Source organism: Danio rerio, chromosome 6 (assembly GCF_049306965.1).
Source record: "Danio rerio strain Tuebingen ecotype United States chromosome 6, GRCz12tu, whole genome shotgun sequence".
Lineage (NCBI taxonomy): Eukaryota > Metazoa > Chordata > Actinopteri > Cypriniformes > Danionidae > Danio > Danio rerio.
Genome location: NC_133181.1, coordinates 33,932,455 through 33,952,954, shown reverse-complemented (window position 1 = coordinate 33,952,954; position 20,500 = coordinate 33,932,455). Strand labels below are relative to the sequence as shown.

The 20,500-nt window shown below is 35.8% G+C and overlaps 2 protein-coding genes across 4 annotated transcripts in view; one reads left to right on the top strand and one right to left on the bottom strand.

The window, feature by feature from the left end:
• raver2 (ribonucleoprotein, PTB-binding 2) overlaps positions 1-6,396 on the top strand; it is a 145,759-nt gene extending 139,363 nt beyond the window's left edge. The window contains exons 15-16 of one of the 2 annotated variants that reach the window (XR_012408018.1): positions 2,102-3,238; positions 5,031-6,396. Coding sequence is in view for 1 of the 2 variants with exons in the window: in XM_001338047.9 (XP_001338083.5) it covers positions 2,102-2,239 (138 nt within the window). In the remaining variant the exon portion in view is untranslated. Of the gene's footprint in view, positions 1-2,101 lie in introns of both variants that reach the window. The other variant, XM_001338047.9, reaches the window with a different exon arrangement.
• Positions 6,397-10,783: 4,387 nt separating this feature from the next.
• Positions 10,784-20,500, bottom strand: part of jak1 (Janus kinase 1) — a 58,321-nt gene continuing 48,604 nt past the window's right edge. Inside the window, exons 18-24 of one of the 2 annotated variants that reach the window (XM_073952572.1) lie at positions 20,005-20,093; positions 19,711-19,903; positions 19,481-19,605; positions 17,605-17,777; positions 17,337-17,454; positions 14,638-14,748; positions 10,784-11,067 (exon numbers count right to left, since the gene is read on the bottom strand). In XM_073952572.1, coding sequence (XP_073808673.1) covers positions 10,966-11,067; positions 14,638-14,748; positions 17,337-17,454; positions 17,605-17,777; positions 19,481-19,605; positions 19,711-19,903; positions 20,005-20,093 — 911 coding nt within the window. In that variant the 3' untranslated portion in view covers positions 10,784-10,965. 2 annotated transcript variants of the gene reach the window in all.

The window sequence follows — 20,500 nt, the reverse complement described above, 5'->3', positions numbered from 1 at the left end:
ACTGAACAGAGTTATGGAGTCTGAAAAATATCAATCTGTATACATTTTTTATATTTTAAATGAGGAAAATATAACATGTGTTATGGATGTGACAAAAAAGTCTGCAAGTTTACAGTATACAATATACTTTGTAGAAATTCTGTGAATTAAACTGCGCAACCCAAAAGAAACAATGCTAATCAAAAGGGTAAGAGTTGGATCACTTTAGAACAAACATGATTGATTTTATTTGATTTCACATTTTTGCATTTATGAGAAAAAAGTGTTTTTATGGATGTGACGAATGTGAAATTGCCACTTGTGTGACTTTGGTTAATCAAATATAATAGTTTGAAAACACTGACAGAGACATTTTTGAGTATTATAAAGCACTCTAAAATACAAGTCTAGACCTTATATATATATATATATATATATATATATATATATATATATATATATATATATATATATATATATATATATATATAATGTGTATAATTTGCATATATATTTTATATCTAAATACAAATGAACATTTTCTTAAACATATGCATGCGTGTATTTATATACACATAATAAATGTACACAGTACACACACATCTCTTATGTCAAAACAAACTTTTATTTTTTTATCTATATTTATTCTTGCACAGCACTAAATTTTAACTCAAATATTAACTGTTTGTATTTTATGTCCTATTTTAACCTGTCACAAATGACTTTTTACTTGCAGTTGAAGAATTTATTAGCCTTAATGTCCCAAATATTTTTCCTCAACACTTTTTTAAACTAATTTCTATTAACTCATTTCATTTGTCTTGATGACAGTAGATAATATTTGACAAGATACAGCTTAAAGTGCCATTTTAAAGACTTAAGCTGCGGTCACACTTGACTTTTCTCCCCATAGACTTCCATTCAGACGCACGCGAATGCGTCAGACCGGAAACGCAGGGTCATGCATCAAGTTTCGCAGGTAGCTGCGGTGAAAGTTCAAGCTTGGTTAACTCTGACCTGCAAAATCGCATCACTTGTTGCCTGTGTGAGACCAATCGAAGATCGAAACATGACATCTCTGGACAGAAGTTTAAATTATGAAGCGATCGCTCACTTTTTTAATGTCTAATAATCTTGTTTAATCCCGCCCCTTTTCACATCGACGCACGACAGTATTTCGCATGCTCAAACTCTAATGTGACCGCAGCTTTAATTAGGTTAACTAGGCAAGTTAGACTAATCAGGGAGGTCATTAGACAAAAGTAGTTGGTTTTGTAGCCAATAAAAACTGAATAATTTCTGAAGCGAGCTAATAAATTGAATTAGGCTTCCATAGATTACAGACCAAGTGCCAATAGTCAGCAATACTACTGCTAATAGCAAACAGAAATAACAGAAATATTTCAAGCATAATATTTGTCAAAAATAGTGCAACTGTAATATTATAATAGAAATGTTTTTAAAAAACACATCAAAATATAATAGTTCTGATATAATTTATGAATGGATAGATGGACGAATGGATTAATGAGTAAGATGCATGAACGAGATAGATGGATGGGCGAATAAATAAATGGAAAGACATACAGATGGATGGCAAACGGTGAAATAGATGGACAGATAAATAAATGCATGTAAAAAATGATGGATGGATGGACAAAATATTATTGGGCTGATTGATGAACAGACGGATGGATAGAGGAATAAACGGATGGATTGATGGGTCAGCTGAAGCCATACGCTGAGCGTTTGTTCTTCTGTTCTACATGTTGGTAATGAGGAAAAGCAGCAGGCAGGCGTCTGTCAGCAGCTTTATTCTTCAGTTGGAAGTTGAAGACTGACACACAGAGAGATAAACACCTCCAACTGCTCTTCACTCATTCCACAAAGAGCTCTTTATCACAGTGCAAGAGTCAGAGAAAAACTCTTCAGACGCATGTGTGGGCCGAGAGAGAGACGCCGTCACTCATTTACTGTACAAAACACAAAAAACCCATCAGTCATTTACTGTATGCCACTCAAAGCCAGCTATAGGCTGAACAATGAGTCACCATCATCATCATCATCAAACAGGTGAAATCATGCTAATCACTATAATCACAGGCTTTTCTTCTCTCCCTAGAGTCAGGCTAGAGGGCAGAAGCGAGAATACCCCACACTGCCCACGCAGGAAGTGACATCCGAGGGGCCGTACGTAGGCCAACACTCGCAGGGTCTCGGAGGCCAGTACGCCGACTACTTCAAGAAGAAGAGAATCTAAGTGAAAACTCGCTCGCTGTACGTCGCCATTGTTGTCGTGTCCAGGCCTTAACTTGTAGTCTATAACTGATATTTATGAAAAGATTGTACATTGCATTGTGCGTATATGGAGGGTTATTCTCCGTCTTGAAGCGTATGTGGATCTGTTGTTGTTTCTGTCCCACACCAGGCAGGAACTCTCTAGCTTCTGTCCCAAATGACGCGATAATTGATAGTTTCTGTTTTGCCTTTATATGAACCATTCCACTCTAGAGGGGCGGGGGGGTCTGTGTTCGTGTGTTACTGTACAAACGGTTAAGGGCTGATAAAGATAGAGCTACACTCAGAGAAATAACCATTTACAAAAAAAAAAAAAAGAGAGAGAGAATAATAATACTACTAATAATAATTTTCTCTGACGAAGAGTAGGGCTTAGCCAATGTACATTGTATATTCTGGTATATGAGTGTATTTTTTACGCTGTACAGACATTATGAGACTATTCAGAATATTGCGTCTTGCTTTACCGTGTGATTATTTATCTGGACTATGGATTCCTGATCGCACATACTCGTCTCTGTACATACTGCTGTATCTGTAGGAAAGATCAGCCATTCTGAATACTGCAGGAGCCTTAAAACTCGGCGTTCGGAGAAGACATGGCTACGGCAATAACCTCTACCTTCTCTGGAGAATCTAACATCACCGCGCACTTCAAGGTGACTTTTTTTCCCCTCCCAGGTGTCGGTGGGGTGACTTTCCCCAAAACTTTCAGCTACAACGCTGCCAGTGGTTTGTTGCTAACAACAGTAAGAGTAATAATAATACATTACTATAGTAGTAATAATCATTTGCTGGATGGTCGTCAGGGGTTGAAGTGGTTATGTATAGGATAAAGCCCTGATGCACACACCCACATGGTAATAATCAAACATAATGCCTTTATATGGATATTAGTGCTCTGCTGTTTTGTGGTTTAATTTTTTTTTTTTACATCTTTAATTGGAGAATCTGCATTTTTGTGATTTTTACTCTGCAAAAAATCCAGTTTTTTAATCTATATCAGTTGCTGCCAAGATGTGCTTTATTATTGATACAAATACTGATGTATCTTGAATATGAGCGCTTTTATATTGCTGCGTGGCAGATTTGTTTAATCTTTCCACTTTATTTGTCTGAAGGCAAGTGTCAGAAATGTTCCAGTGGGATAAATGTAGTCTTAAAGGAGCAGTTCACCACGTTTCCAAATAACTTTTAAACCAAAAAGGGCTAGAAACTATTTTTTAAAATGTTCAAGTTGATTTTTCAAACTCATTTTAGACAGATTGTTTGATTTTTTATCTAAATTGTCATACAGTATTGTTCAAAATAATAGCAGTACAACGTGACTAACCAGTATATTTTTATTAATACATGGCAAACTAGTTATCAGTAGGGGGGTAGATTCTCCGAAAACAAACAAGACCCAGCATTGATCATTTGCATGCTCTTAAGTCTGTGCAATTAGACAATGAGTTAAAAGGGGTGTATTCAAAACAAAAATAGCAGTGTCTGCTGTTGACTGTACAGACGGAAAAATATTTTGTACAAACGTTTGTGTTTCTAGGATTTAGAAATCCTGTGAATCACTAAACTAATTTTTAGTTGTATGATCACAATTTTTTATAACTGCTTTACATCTGTGTAGAGTCATATGGTTAAAAAAAACAAAAAAAAAAGGATTATTCTGGTTAGTCACGTTGTACTGCTTTTATTATTAATAATAATGGGGGGGGGGGGGATCTCCTCATCTATCACTAGTGTGCAGCATCCACGCGACAGCAGCCATATTGCGCCCGGCGACGGCACACCACACACCAGCTGATTGGTGGAGAGGAGACAGTGAGGAAGCCAATTATGAAATGGCAATAGTTGGGAGGCCAGTGGGAAAATTTGCACAGGATGCCGGGTTTAAACTAAACCCCTACTCATTTTCAAGAAACATCCTGTGATTTTTAATGACCACGAGGGTCAGAACCTCGGTTTAATGTGTCATTCGAAAGACGGCGCTCACTGAGCAGTATAGAGTCCCCATCAACATACTGGGGCGTTAGGACCACCACAAACCTCAGGTTAAGCGCCCTCTGCTGGTCTCAATATTACCACTTCCGGCAGCAACCAACCTGGGTCTCCCATCCAGGTACTGCCCGGGCACAGTCCTGCTTAGCTTCAGTGGGCGACCATTTGATTGTTGCAGAGAGCTAGCTGCCAGCTATAATTTTGAATACTGTACGTCATCTACAAATAAAGAACGAGAATAAGCAAATGAATGTGTCCGAGCTGATTGGTCAAAGGTGATGAATCGTTACTAATAATTTGTTTTTCAGCTATTGAGTAAAATCCTCCTCAACTGTCTTTAGTTACACAATGTTTCAGTTAGTCTGATCCTCATTGCTATGCTTTGCTCATTTAGTTCCTGTTGTGCTTGGTCTCAATAATTGCTGCTTGCAGCTAGATTTGAAAGTAAGCTTTTATTTGTTTTTTGTTCAGATATCAGAATGCATTCATCATTTTTAATGAACATTTCCCTTTTGTTTTTATTTTAGTTAAAAATTCATCTGAATTAATTGGTAGTTGACATTTTATTGGTTTATCACATCATCCATTTTACTGCAATTAAAGATTTTTCAGCTTTGTATCGTTCACACAAAGCACATTCTTTATTTTGTGTAACAAGAGAATTGGTTATAAAAACCATCCTTTTTCACTGCATCGAGCTTCTAAGTTTAAAGCGCGTTTAAATACTACTAGTGGCAGATAATATAGTGATGAAGAACTGGATTTTTTGCAGTGCGCTGTGCAGTCTGCCAGCAGATTGTCTTATAAGGAGCTGTCGTTTGGCTTTGCTAGGCGTTTGCCTGGCATGTTCATCCGTTTATGATTAAGGCTGTGTGCCTTCTCTTTTTTCGACGCTTTTGAAGTGATTGTCTCTTGGTTATTCTCTCTCTGAAAGCCATTCTCTCACCTCCACAACAGACTGACAATACATTTGAGGAGGAGCCTCTCTTATTGCCTGCTATTTGTGTTCTGACAAGTATAAAGACAATCCCAAATTTACTTCAGTACCTGAGGCGCCGCGTCCCACTTTCAGCACAAAACCACCATTTATAAACACAGAGGCCTTTTTTTTTTTCGAGGGAACACTGAAACGTTAAATGTGAGCATTTTTACTTTAAATATACATATATACTTCTGTTTTTGTGCTCGAGTTCAGTTTGACCTGCACTGGTTGTTTCTAAATGATCCGCTCTAAGATGACTTTCTACAGGGATTATATAAAGCACTTGTACTTCTGTTCACCTTCCCATGAGTCTCCTCTCTCTCCTGTTCCTCAACTGCTCCAAATCGAGGCAACTTTTGACTCTTTTTACCTTGAACAGAGAGGATAGATGATTGTGTTATTTTTCTTGTAAAACTACATAATGACACTTTCAAATGTGTTACTACAGAATGGCGAATGATGGGAAACTGTGCCTATTTGTGGTTATGAACCTGGAATTTTTCTTTGTTGACGATCAACAACACTGGTGTTTCCCTTGTATTTGAAGTCAAGACTGTAATGTATCTTCAGTCATCGCGAGGTCACTTTTACCCCCACTGAATGTCATGAACGTGTATGTGTGTGTGCGCTTGTATCTCAAAGCTTTGCAATACTGAAGTGTCTCTTAATGATGTAGAAGATACAGTCGCCTGTTCAAACACGCAGGGTTATCCACACAGTTGTGCTTTGTACACATATCGCAGCCTGTTTGTTTGTTGTTGTTTTTTTAAGTTTACAAGATTGTAGTTTCTTTTTTTCCACCTTGAATTAAGATTTTGCAATATTTTATAATCCAAACTCTATTGATATTGCTTTACTGTGAATAAGCTATTTTTAGAAACAGTGGAATTTAAGCATGCGTATACTCCTGCAATACAAGAAAAAAATGTTTGTATTTTTTTTTTTTTAGTAGATGTTTCAACGCTTTTGAGTATTTAACAACAAAAAAATGATCATTGTATTTATTTTATGTGTATTTATGTACATTTTACCCTGTTGGGTACGATTCTGTTGTCTTTCTTTTTGATGAAAATAAGTTTGGGTTTAATTTTGAGCAGACGGAATTGTTTTGCATTCCATATTAAAGGACAGGAAAATCACGTCTGTTATCTTTCTTCCATCTTACTGTTCATTTGCAGGAACCCGAAAGGTCATTTCAATAACTTTTTACGACTTTTTAATAACTTTCTCAGAGTATTTTAAGAGCTCATCGTGACAGTCACTTCATTATCAAACCTTTACCTTAATAAACAGTTGTTAATACTTCAACTAATACTTAATATTTTCAGCAACAGGCTTCATCCACTGTTTAAACTCATCTTTCTCCAACCAGGAGTACGCAAACTTACATTTTCCCATTTTGCGTTTGTTTTGCTCTATGGTTTCGCTACATGTGGAGAGCTTGACATCCCCTTCCCGCATTTTTTGCAAATTATGTGACATCACACATTTGGACGAGCTTAATCAGACGTTGCCCGAACCAATCGCATGGATCAAGCACGCCGTTGTTAATATATGGGAACTACCAAACGACTTTACACGGGTTCAACCCTACAGTCTTTGGGTCAACTGTGCATACTGGTTGCCAAAAAAGACTGATCTATAGCAAACATGTCGTGTTGTGCGGTAGGATACCAAAACCAAAAATAGAAAACTTAACTTTTACCATACACCACACTGCTTTTAATGCCAACCGCAGACATCTTTGGCTAACAGCCATTCGAAGAGTGAGTGAGGATTTGCATGCTTAATTAAAAATGCTGAACTCTGCAGTTCTCACTTTATATTAGGTAGCCTAAGTTCACGCTATGCTGAATCATACACTATCGTTTGCAGCAAAGATTTCAGCAAACACATTTAAATATGGGTAATTAAACTGCGGACACTGAATGTAATGTAAATATGTAAGATCATGTACCCTGCGGTACAGGTGCAGTTCCCTGTCAGAATGCAGTTGTTTTGCTTGTTGGTTACCCAGGCCTTGTATAGCTCTTCTTTCCTTGTCTTTGGCTAGGCAGAATCTAGGTTTTTAGCACTAGTGTTGAATCTGGTAATCATAGAACATTAATTCCTGCACATGACCACACAAAGCAAAATTGTTGGCATCCAAAGACCTTTAACTTCTCTCTTGTAAAATCACTTGGAGTTTCATGAGACTGTATATTTCAGGCTGGATTCTTGGTCATGTCGTCTAATCCAATATTGGGAGGGTGCTATCATAAATGGACCTGTCAGATGAACGCCGCTCACTTTAACGTTATTTTTGCCAAATAACTGTGCTTATCAATGGGTGACGAGCTGTTGTAATACGCTGAAGCATTATATAAACAATATATATAATATGTAATCAATATAACCTATCTCTAATACAACAACTCTGTACCGCATCGGATGTCGTTCCCTCGCCATCGGATGTCGTCCCCACCTTTTTTGCACTTCTTCTACGAGTGATGTCACTGGGGGTATGGTTAGGGGTGGGGTTGGTGTACGCATTAAAACAGCTTACAGGAGGAGGAGCGACAGCTCATGCTCCCCCTCGCTGGAGCTCAACTCTGCTTAAATGGCTCTGCAGCGAGCACCCTCTCAATGAACTTGCTTTTAGAAATCCCAGAAGTCATTGCGACTGGAGACGGGAAGCGCAGATTTATTATTAAAGTTCAGAGATCTAACTTATGTTTATCTCTGGAGTGTCCCTAAATGAGACAGTGAAGTAGACATGAACATTTTTATAAAGGCAGAAACACATTAAGGGTGTTTATTTGCTGAAATTTGTATTAAAATCTATTTTATTTGTATTGTGCAACATATATTTGTAAAGTCTTTATGCATAGTATATATTGTGAAAAGGGCAAAACAATAAATTGTTGCATGAATGCTGTAATGTTTACATTTCAGTTAAAAATGTGTGAAGGTCATGTGTCCATCAAGAAGAACGCGGCATCTCATTCCTCACAGGACGCGCGGTCTGTCCTCGTGGTCTCCCGAGTATGTTTTTTTTTTTTTTTTTTTTTGAGGTGACCTGGCAAGACTGGTCTTCACAAGAACACAAGTCTGTTCTCTGCGTTCTTGGAATTGAGAAACAGCCACTGTCTTAACTCCACTGTGTCCATAATGGCGGCGCAGCGAACTTTAAAACGCATCCTTCACAATTCCTTCAGTGCTAAACCACATGGCACTTCCACCTGGGAGATGAATCATTTTCCCCGTTCAGGAACTGCGTGTGAGGATTAACCATAATCTGATAATCACACGGGAATTACTGCGTCTTTGAATATTTGGCTATATGAATAACGACTAATGCTTTTAAGCAGCATCACACACATATACTGATCCTCATAAACATCAGCATCCATCTTTGAAACATTAACAAATAAAGGAAACATGTTGCTAATTATATTTTAATTTCATTTTGATAAAAAAAAGAGAAACATAAAATACTAATATATTTCTGGACAAGGTTAATTCAGTTTCCGAAAGTTAGCAGAGCTTGGAATATAATTTGCACAAGAGAAGATGTATAATTTTGGGCCCCGCTTTATATTAAGAGTGCTTTACTACTATGTACTTACATCAAAATATAAACACAATGTACTTACATGTTCATAATGTGCAGCAGAACACTTCTGGTGTAACAACTTAACAACTTGAGGTGGGAGACAGGTAGGGTTAGAAATGGATTTGGTGGTATGAATAGGCTTAAGGGTGGGCTAAGGTTATGAACAGCTCTGCAGAGTTTTGCTCCAACCCTAATCAAACACAGCTGATGCAGCTAATCAAGAAGTTCCAGACTCTTCTGCTTGATTAATTGGATCAGCTGCGTTTGATTAGGGTTAGAGCAAAACTGTGCAGAGCTGCGGCCCTCCAGGAATTGAGTTTGATACCCATGTGTTTAAGGCAGGAGTGTCCAAACTCAGTCCTGGAGGGCCGGTGTTCTGACGATCTGTGCTACCACATCAGAATGTGCTAACGGTAGCTCAATCTGTTTTATTTCATCTAAAAAAACAGGGTTAGCACATCTTGTCCGCTTCATCAGAATGAACTACCTCTTTAAAGAAGGGTGTAAAAACAAGGGTACCGCATTTTGTCAGCAAATGTCAATCGGAATGAACTACCACTTTAATAAACAAATTAAATATAAAACGAATGAAATAAAAAAGGCAGTACTTCGCTCTGATAAACATTTAAAGCTGCTACGCCTTTTTCTAGATTGTTCAATAGAGTAGTAGTTGATTTCGATAGATATTTGAAGCTGACAATGTGCTACCCCTTTTTGTACATCCTTATTTAATGTGGTAGTTCATTCCGATGATGTGCTAACCCGGTTATGGTAGATGAAACATGACAGATTAAGCTACCGGTAGCACATTCTGATGAGGTAGCACAGCTCCTCAGAACACCGGTGTCTTGCAGATTTTGGCTCCATTTAGCCTCAACACACCTGCATGGATGTTTCGAGAAAGCCTAGTATATTAGGAGCTTGATTAGCTAGCCCAAGTGTGTCTGATTGGGGTTGGAACTAAACTTTGCGGAAAACCGGCCCTCTTGGGCCGAGTTTGGGCAACCCTGGTTTATCAGATGGTCAACAATGTATTTACAAATGTAACTGCATAATTTAATTACAGATGTAAAACATGCATGTATTTAATCAAATAGAAGTACACTGTGAAACATGTACTAATACAATAAGTAAATTGTAACAAATCTTTGATTTCAGTGCAAGTAAGAGCACTTAATATAAAGTGGGACCCGTTTTCTTATTCTTTTAGATATTTTATAAGCTCTACTGCCCTCTTGTGTTTACTTTAGGCATTTGATTAATTAATCCCTCATTCTCCTTGACGTAAACCGGTCCAAATGCAGTTCTCAGAATCATCCTATTCAGTTTTTCATGGCAATTACGAAGCCCAAAGAGGAAGTGGGGATATTCTAATGTTGCCATCTTGACCGGCGCATGCTGTTTTGAAAGTCCTCCGGTTAATCCATCCAGCACGTTCGGTATTTTCCGAGACGAACAGCTGTCTGCTTCAAGTCAGACAAACACACAGTCTTAGCATACTTTGCATGTCAATCGTCCTCCAAGGAAAACGCACAATCCACTCATCAAAGCTCCAAACCGTAAAGCGCTCATGCAAATGTACATTCTGACACGTTCCTCATCTTCCAGAAGAACAACAGTCTTCATTTGTCCTAATGCATGTGTTTTAAGATGGGCTGATTCCAGACAGCACATGCTGTAATGCACAATGGGAATTATGGGTTATTCATACATACATCATTGTGGCTGCTGAGGCACATTATGAAGAGGACCAGATTCTGGATTTCTTCTCTTGTTTTGTTTTGTTTTGTTTTTTGCATGGTTTTTGGTGCGCTTGAATCTGGACTGCATTTGAGTGTAAAGAGAAACATGAGCAACTGGCAGATATACATTTGCATATTCTTAAAGAGGCCGGACAGCACTTTAACTGACCGCTTCAGTGGTTCTAGCTGTTTCTTTTTTTTTTTTCTATTTTGCATGTTCTGCAGTTTATATATATTTATCGGAGTCTGTGAGGGATACGGTAAGAAGGAGAGTACATTTAAAAGAGTGCTACAATGCATGGTTACACTTTTTTTTGTTGCTGTGGAAAATAAAAGAGGTGGAGTCTGTGTCCCGTCATATTTCCATATAGTTACAGATTGTCAAGCATCTGCTGAAAGTTGGCAATCAGGCTTTTGAAGTCGATCCTTTTTTCGGGTGTTGCTTCCCAGCATCTCCTCATCAGGTTGTACAACTGTCAAAACACAAAGATAAGAATGAGACGTGCGCCCCGGAGCAGCACTCATACCTGCTGTTTAATCATCTATCCCTGCACTGTCAGAAAAGAAACGTCTGCGGTGCATCAAGCAGGAAAATATTTTACGGCAGTAATTCTCAACTTAGGGATGGTTGCAAGGATGCTGTAAAACTGTAAGTAATGTCATATTAAATTAAAAATAATAATAAATTTGAGAGTTAAAAAAATGTCTGCTGTGCATATATTTATATTATCTAGATGTAAAAGAAACAGAAATTATGTGCATTAAAATAATCATATGCACTTTATAAAATATATATAGGTCATTCACTAGATCACACTTTTTTGTCTATCAAATTATATTTGCAAACGTGATTTCCTTTTATTCATAGACATGGAAAAGATCTGCTTCAATATTTAAAATAACTTGAAAATAAAAATTTGATGAAAATAAAAATAAAATGGATGGAAATTCATAATCATAATTCTAAAAATGGTAATAAATAAATTTAGAGTGATTTCTGAAGAATCATGTGACTCTGAAGACTGGAGTAATGAAGCTGAACATTCATCCTTAAAATATTAAGTTGAATGATGAACTACTTGTGAACAGTTATTTTATAGTGCAACAACATTTCACAATTTGTAATGTATTTTGATGAAATAAATGCAGCCTTGGTGAGCAGGTGAAGCTTATTTTAAAACATTTAAAAATCCTACTGACCCCAAACATTTGACCAGTAGTGTATATAATAGGCATGGGCCAGTATAAGATTCTGACGGTATAATAACTTTGAAAGTATATCACGGTTTTACAGTATTGTGATTACTGCTCTAAAATATGGTCATTTTAAATATCTGGGTAAAAACAGCAACTTTTTTCACCCATTAAGCACAATACGTTTCATTTTAAGAAAGATTTAAAGTATTATGAAACAGTAAATATGTCAGGCTAAACAATTCAAATAAATCATTGACTTCTGCTGTCGGCATTATTTTCAAAAACACGGATTTCTTTACAGCTTAAAAAAGGCATCTTTGGAGAGCTTTCTTTTCTTTGGATATAAAGTACACTACACTGCTCAGTTTTGATGTGGATGGTCTTTTTCTGCAACTGCCCAAAAAAACTAAATAAAATAGTTGTAAAAAACTTATTATAGGAACAGTATAACAGAAAATTTTAATGGTTTCAAAATTGTGACTTTTCCAAACTGCGTTAAACATAATATAAGACTATCATATAATATATATAATGATTTAAAAAATAATAAATATTTTACAGGAATTTCAGAGGGAGTTAACTTGCACAAAGACTTCAAAAATCTTTCCCATCTGTACCCTAATGTCAGTTAAAGCGGTTACAAAATATCTGCAGAAGCAATCTTGTCAGTTAAAAATGCACTGACAGCTAATAAGGCTCCTTTGACTTCCATTCCAGTCTTGTGTAGGTGGAAACTCACTTCCTTAGAAATCTCTATCATTCATTGCTGAAAATCTCAAAGGTTAATACAAGCTATATAACATGATACTAATATGACGTGTGGCATTCACTACCATCAAAATGTTTGGGTCAAAAGTCTCCAATACTTACAAATCAAACAGCTTTCTAAATTAATATATTTATTCCTGTGATGCCGTCGCTGAACTTTTACTCTCAATACTTTATTCCTACATGTCACATCATCCTTTATATGAGAAATTATACACTTGGTATGATATATGCTTTTATGCAAGAAACATATTTCTTTCTTTTAATGTAGACATAACTGGATTATACACGATGTAGGTGATTATACAAGAAGTCTATCTTCAGTACAAAAAAGGCCTTCACTGACACTGACTACAATATCATTTTTAAGTCATAAAAGTTTAAAAAACTCAATACACTTCAGGGGTTTCCAATGAGTGTCCTATAAAGGGTCAAACTTTGTTCATCGGTCATTCATAAAGAATAAGTCAACCACTAATGGAACTTCTAGAGCTATAAAAAAGCAGGCAAAACAAAGTTTATACACTTTAAAAAAAAAGTATGTAATTTTAATGGTTAGAAAAATGTAATCACGCTACAATAAAAATCCATAACCTACTTAGCAAGTTTCCCTAATATATACGGTGAATAATGCTAAATTGACTTGACACTTCACTTTTGATGCCTTTTTGTTATTACTGTGGCTCCTTTTTCCTCATCAGTAATGTACATTAAAGTTTTGTTACATCTAATGTTTACAAAGACTATTTACTGCATTACTTTAATTGTATGTATGTTACCCTGATGGTGTTAAGTATTTGTGTGAACGACCATGAGCAGCTTCTCAAAGTAGTTTGTGATTCACCTTGGTTCATCATAAGCATATGCAGATGTTTGTACTTCAAAACCCAGTTGTATAATAATATAAATGTATGAAATACAGTAGTTCACCATAAAGTTTATGGTTTCTACAGTATTTTTAACAATAAAGTTTTGGCAACCACAGCTGACATTTTTTTACAGTGTATGGCTGCTGAAGATACACTGAGGTCTTATGAACCAAAGTTATTAGTTTGTGCAAGAAACTGTACATCAATTACAAGATTATTACCTTATATCCACAGCCTCATCAAATGGACCTGAGCATGTTCATAACAACTTGTAGGATTGTATGACTCTTGCCAAATTGCCAGCAGCCATTGATTTGCCTTTGATGAATCACCAAATGACCACAGATGAAATGTTTTAATGTTCTACTAAAAAAAAAGTCACCTACACTTTGAGCAAATATAAATTTGAGTGAACTATACCTTTAATAAAAGCTTTAAAGTTTTAAATTTAAAGTGTTTTTTATTAAATTACTTATTTAAAGGGCACCTATGAAGAAAATCAACTTTTGTAAGCTTCATGGACAGAACTGTGTGTAGGTATAGTCAACATATATATGTCCACAATCATTTTGGGGTGACATAAACACAATAAGTGTGTGTGTTTTTTTTTTTACATTTCCTGACGTAAAATAGGATTCAAATCCCCCCCCATTTTGAGGCCCACCACAATGAGACCAATGAGCCCAACAGCCGCATATTAACATGTCTCCATGTGGACTGAAATCAGGTTTATTTTGTATATGAACATAACGGACATCCATACAGTGTGACTCATTGTTGCAAAAAGGCTTGAATTAGTTCCACAACAAATACCTGCTGGGAAAGTTTTTACTGTAGTTAGAAAAATCTACCTAGTTTGTCACTGTGCTGTTTATCTATGCGAGACGCAGCAGGTGAAGGCTACATACTAAAGAGCAATACCGAGATATCACTATTACTCGTGGTAATGATGGGCAGAGAGAACCAGCTTATTTGCATTAAAGGCACAGGCAACAAAAACAGCTACTGCTCTAACAGATCAAATTTCCCATATTCAGAAAGGTATAATACATAATCTGATGGGTGTTTTGAACTAAAACTTTAAAGACACATTCTGGAGACAAATGACTTAAATTAAATCTTAAAAAGGAGTAAAATAGTTGCCCTTTAAATCTAACTGACTCTAAACTTGCATATACAGTATTTAGTTTTAGTAAACTGATGCATTACCTGCTCTGAGCAGTCATCTGGTCTTGGAAGTCTCTTTCCCTCCTCCAGGACTTTGACCAATCGGGTGACAGTCATTTGTCCATGTGTTGGACCAATCAACTTAAGGAACACCTGTGGGGGTGGAGCAAAATTAGGTCACTGGGCTGCTTTGCTATTAAGCTCAGAGGAATTAAACATCCATTCACGTCTCGTCTAGCAAGCTACCTTTAACCCTTTAATACATTGTGTGGGTGAAGAAACATCACATTGTGCACAGTATTGAATCTGACAAATGGCTCTGTACAAACATTTTCTCCACAAGCAGCACACAAGGGGAAAAAGGGAGGATTGCTGTGTAGACGTCTACCGCAGCCTTTGGGTAAGACATCTGCCACTGTGGGCACAGACTGGCACCATCTGCCATGTTCTCAGAGACTCACCAGCACCTCCTTAACAACGGCTTCTTTCAGCCTACAGAACTGACGCTGGCTTTCTAAAAAGCGCTCATTTCTGCATCACAACAAATCTTTATTACCCTCCTGCTGCTTATAATCAAAGGCTGAATTAGAAATGCAATCAGAAGTAAAATAGTTGCATAAGGAAAAATTTACATAAAGCATTTGCATAAAAATAATTGCACTAGTCTATCCTAAATGCAGCCTTGCTATTTTGTGGCATCATTGATATTTGTTGCATCGTTTTACATATTTCTTTTAAAATGTACATTTTTTTTTTCATTTGAATAATTTTTTTATGATTTTTATTGTGCTTTTTGTTTTTCTTTTTCATTCACAATCATAACAGTGGCTTTTACAGTGGCTTGTTTTATGGGTGGGCATAATTTAGATTTCAAATGTCTAATATGTTTTATTTATTTATTATTTTGTAATAAAAACAGTACTATAAACTCAAGTTGACTACTGATTAATAACTCAGATCAGTGGTTCTCCACTGATTTGGCCATGAACTCACATTTTCCTCTTGTCATTAACCTGTGACCAATTTTTGTTCTTTTTCTTTTTATAAATGACTCACTTTTCTTTATTTACACATAAATTAAAAGATCAATAGTAATATGTAGGCCTACAAGCAATCTGCACGTGCAGAAATCCACAGATTTTTTAGGCCATCATTGAGTCTATTTATTTACTTGTGTAAATGTGAGTACATTTATATTTATTCAGTTTTTAAATTAATTTCAGTATTAACCAATATGAAAGTATTTATTTGATTTATTTACAATATAGTTTGTAAAGTATTATTTTCTGTGTTTTAGTATATATACTACAAAAGACACTTGCTTTATTTACCAAATAAGTGGATCTAATTGGATTTGCATTGTAAACATCAAATAAAAGTTAAAAAGTTTTTTTTTTTATTATATTAAGTTTTTAGTTACGATACACCCAAAATAATTTACAAAATGCTCAGCAGAAATAGCAGAAAATGTCCGCAGATTCTGTCTGGCCCTAGTAATATGATAATAGTGCACTAGCAATCCCAAACTAGTTTCTTTTTATAAAATCAAATTTAAGAAAATGTTACCGTTTACATGTTATACCATGATTAAAAAAATAGGCTTCATGATGAGGTTGTAAACTGGTTAATTCTTTTGCTTTTTATTCATTATGAAGTGATGAACAGAGTGCGCCACCAGATTTGTGCATGCAACTGAAGAAAAGCAGGTCAGGTTTTTTTCAAGTTTTTACTTTTATTATGTACAGTAAGAGTCATTGTATTTCATAACAAATAACAAAAATGTTTTACACTTAATTTTACAGTGTAACAAGTCATTTAATTACTGAGTAAAACTAATTAAGGTAAGGGTTTGATTGTGGGAGTTTAGGATTAGTTGTATGTAATTATGCAGAACTAATTTTCATTACTATAGTATGTACATGAAATATGTGTAACAAGAACACCTTAAAATAATATATTACCAAAAAAGTTACATCAATTTACCAAACAAATGTGCCTGTGTTCATTTTATTGGTAACACTTTAGTTTTAAACAGTATAATTATGTTTTTACCTGGTAAGTCTACAATCTCACACTATTATATCAGATTTTTGATGGTACATACAAAACTTCATCATGTTTTCTGTGGAATAGACTCTGTAAAATGTTTTTTGATTGGTTATTAATAATCACATCAATAAAAATTAAAATGTTTGACTTTCCTCATTTCGTCCATTGAAAACGAGCTACACACTTGTGACTGACACATCCCATCTAAACTGGCCTTTAGGAGAATTTGTTTCTCTCACGCGCATGAATCACATTCGACTTAAATGTCAACAGCTTTCACACACTTCTTTCAAAATTTCAATCATGCATCCCAAAACACCCTGACCCACTTAAATTGAGAAATGATGATGTAAATGTTGAATTATAAATACTACATTTAAGTAATACTATAAATACTAAACACAATACTAACCATTTATTTTCCTAGAGCCCGCATTCAATTAAATAACTAAATTAAGAAACAATCTATAAAGACTTTCCAGACTGTGCTTGAACTGCTTTTTCTGAATTAAAATGAAAGAATAGATTTTAAACTTGTGATGGCCACAACGTGCTGTGCACAAGACCACAGGAAGTCCCATTTTTCATTTTAGGTTTTAAAATGGTATTAATGTGCGAAATACATCTACATAGAGTGTTCTTTTAGAAATTGTAATTGAGACAGAGCTAGAAACATCTGACTGTCAACTCACCGACATGGGGCTACATGAAGCATCACAGTACGTGAGGAGCTCATACATGGTCACTCCAAAAGACCAGACATCAGATGCCCTGTAGAACTTGCAGTGGATCAAACATTCTGGAGCATACCTAAGAAAATGAAAAAAAGAGGGAGAAAATCATTACAAAGTGGATTTCCCACATTATTCAATCATGGATGATGGTACATGACATCACCAATAGATCTGGCCCATATTAGATTTTCATATAATGTACTTGGTCATGATGAATGAGGCTTACCAGAACACTGGACTGTCCAGATCGTCTTTCACAGTGTAGTATCCCTCGTTATCCTTAATGCTTTTGGTCAGGCCGAAGTCTCCAATCTTTACCGTGCCTTCATTCTCCACCAGAACATTGCGGGCTGCCAGGTCTCTGTGGATGTAGTTGCGAGATCCCAGGTAGTCCATACCCTAAAGGTTTGAGGTCAGAAAAACAGCAGGGTTAAGCATAATGTTACACTGCAGGTCTGTGTTAAACACACAGACTCAGAAGGCAACAAAGGATCACTGTAAGCAGTGTTGTTTTTCTTGGAGTCCAAACACAAATCCATAAGAACAACAAGCAACCAGAGAAATAAAAGAAGAAATATATGAAAAGCAACTGCTGACAAAATACACATATTGAGAGAAGAAAATGGGAAAAAAGGGAAAAAACAAATAAATAATTAAAAGGCTACTTGATCATTAATATTTTTTTCTTCAGATTTATAATGTACAGCTTTTGATCAAAACATACATTTTAGATTTATTCTACAAACAATAAAGCCTTACATCTAGAGCATTTTAAAACATAAAATAAGATAAAAAAGTGCTTAAAATAACAAAAAATTTGGCATGTTTATATACACGTTTATATACATTTTAGATAACAAAATTACAATGGTTTAACTCGAAAAGACTTATATAAACAATATTTTGTGGAATAACCCTGATTATCAACATTTGTTATTTTGACCAACAGTCATTCTATAAAAGAAATTGTTTAAATGGTCATTTTTATGCATTACAAATTGGGGGAAAAAATCATCAGACATTTATAGAAGTTTTTTTTTCTTTTTATTAAAGGTTAAAGGTGCTGTATGAGTTTCTGACTTTTCTAAAGCATAAAAATACCATAATATGTTTGCAGACATTTAAGAAACATGTCAAGTGAACATTCTTGTTTATCTGAAAAACAATGCTGAAGTCAGATATTCTGCTGTAAAAATGTGTTTTCCGTGCTGGAACGCAGTCTTTGTTTTGGTAATTTTAACCTGTCCAATGCCAGTTTATCCAATTATATTTCAGCACCCCAGGTTGCCTTGTTGGAAAACAGCGTACTTCATTCATTCATTCAGAAAGGCTCTGAAAGCATGCGTCCATGACAAAAATGTGATCTCTGGTGGACAGCAGCAGACTCGGAAATCAGACGCAGATTCACAGTTCCACATGAGGTTATTAATTAGCAAATAATGAGGTGAGAAGGTTTTAAATGTAACCCCGTGTCCTAACACACTTCATGACGAGATGAGCAGTGATCAGCAAATTGGCTTTTTTAATACATTAATACATATTTAACCTCTTTAACATTATTAATTTTAATAAATGTGTTTAGGTCTAATGTTCAATTTTAAACAGTTTATTTTAGTTTCAAGATCAGAGGTGAACTATCTGCTGCTGCTTTCAGTATATGGCAATAAATGTCATGTAAGATGGCATTCAAACTCCCATTATTAGCATTTAACACTGAATAAAACACATGAGGTGTACCTGAGGTGATCATTGTCATAGTGTTCTGTTGTTCACCTGTGAGAAATAGAAGCTGTTTCTAATATACCAATTCGAGGTGTTGGTTAGGACAAAAAACTCCTTTTAATATGGAAAATATTCCTTCTATCAGGTGCCATTGCTTTTATTTAGAATATGATTTAAATCCGTTGCTCCTGTCCTCAATCTGGCAACCTGTGTCTGTGTTAGATTTGATCCAGGAGTGCAATACCTAACTCAACCACTGGGTGACAAAACTTACATACGGCACCTTTAATAAAGCTAACAAATCAAGTAAATAGATGGAAACTGATGATTTTAAGTCTGTATATATTTAAATACTCAAGTGTCGACAAATGAAGCATCACCTGGCAGATCTGCACAGAATAGTTGAGCAGAGTTTTAAGGTTTATGTGAGCCTTGTTTCTGGGGAGGTATTCCTTTAGACTGCCTGCAGGCAAAAACTCCATGATGAGCTTAATGGATCTCCCACCTTAAAACAAACACACGGACAGATTCGATCAAACTCGCTCAAGCGATTGGCACCACAAGCCATTACAGTATTAAATAATTGATGATGTTCAGAATTGTGGCTTACCCTCTTCATTGCAGATGCCCTTGTATTTGACGATATTCTCATGGTAAAGTTCTCTCAGGATGTGAATCTCACGCCACAGGTTATTGCTCTGCTCTTCGCGGTTCTCTGGCTTCAGAGACTTCACAGCCACTAGCTCTCCAGTCCGATCTCCACGTGGGTCATACCGGCACAACTCCACCTTCCCAAAATGACCCTGAAAACACAATGACGCACTTCAGTCCAACCTCAAGAAATATGGTCAGTGAAATGAGCAGTCTGTACAAACAAAATACACACACACACACACATCAATACCTCTCCAAGGTCTCGAATCTTCTTGAGGAACCTCTTCTCAAACACTGTCGGGTCCACTTCAAGCATGGGAACAGGCTGAATGGATGGATCTACAGAGAAAATATTTTAAAAAGGACATTTAATAAATGTTAAGAGTTTTTCAATCATGCTAACATACACAATGCAATGCTTTCTCCCTATCAATTATGATCAATTAAAACTAAATGAAACAACAAGTAGACTGAAGTTCACAATAAGCTATCATAATAACAGTTCTATTAGGGGCCATTAACATTTAGAAATTTAAAAGGTACAGTAGCAAAACAAATAATCAAAAATAATGTGGAAGTTGTCGTGGAAGACTTAACTAGTGAGCACAACTTCTAAAAAAAAAATAAATAACTATTTTTCTCCTTCAAAAGCACAGCATGTATTGAAACTCAAAACAAACCTTTCTGAACATTTGAAATTTTTTTAAATGTAAAAATTATAAAAGTTTCAACTGTGATTTTTGGTC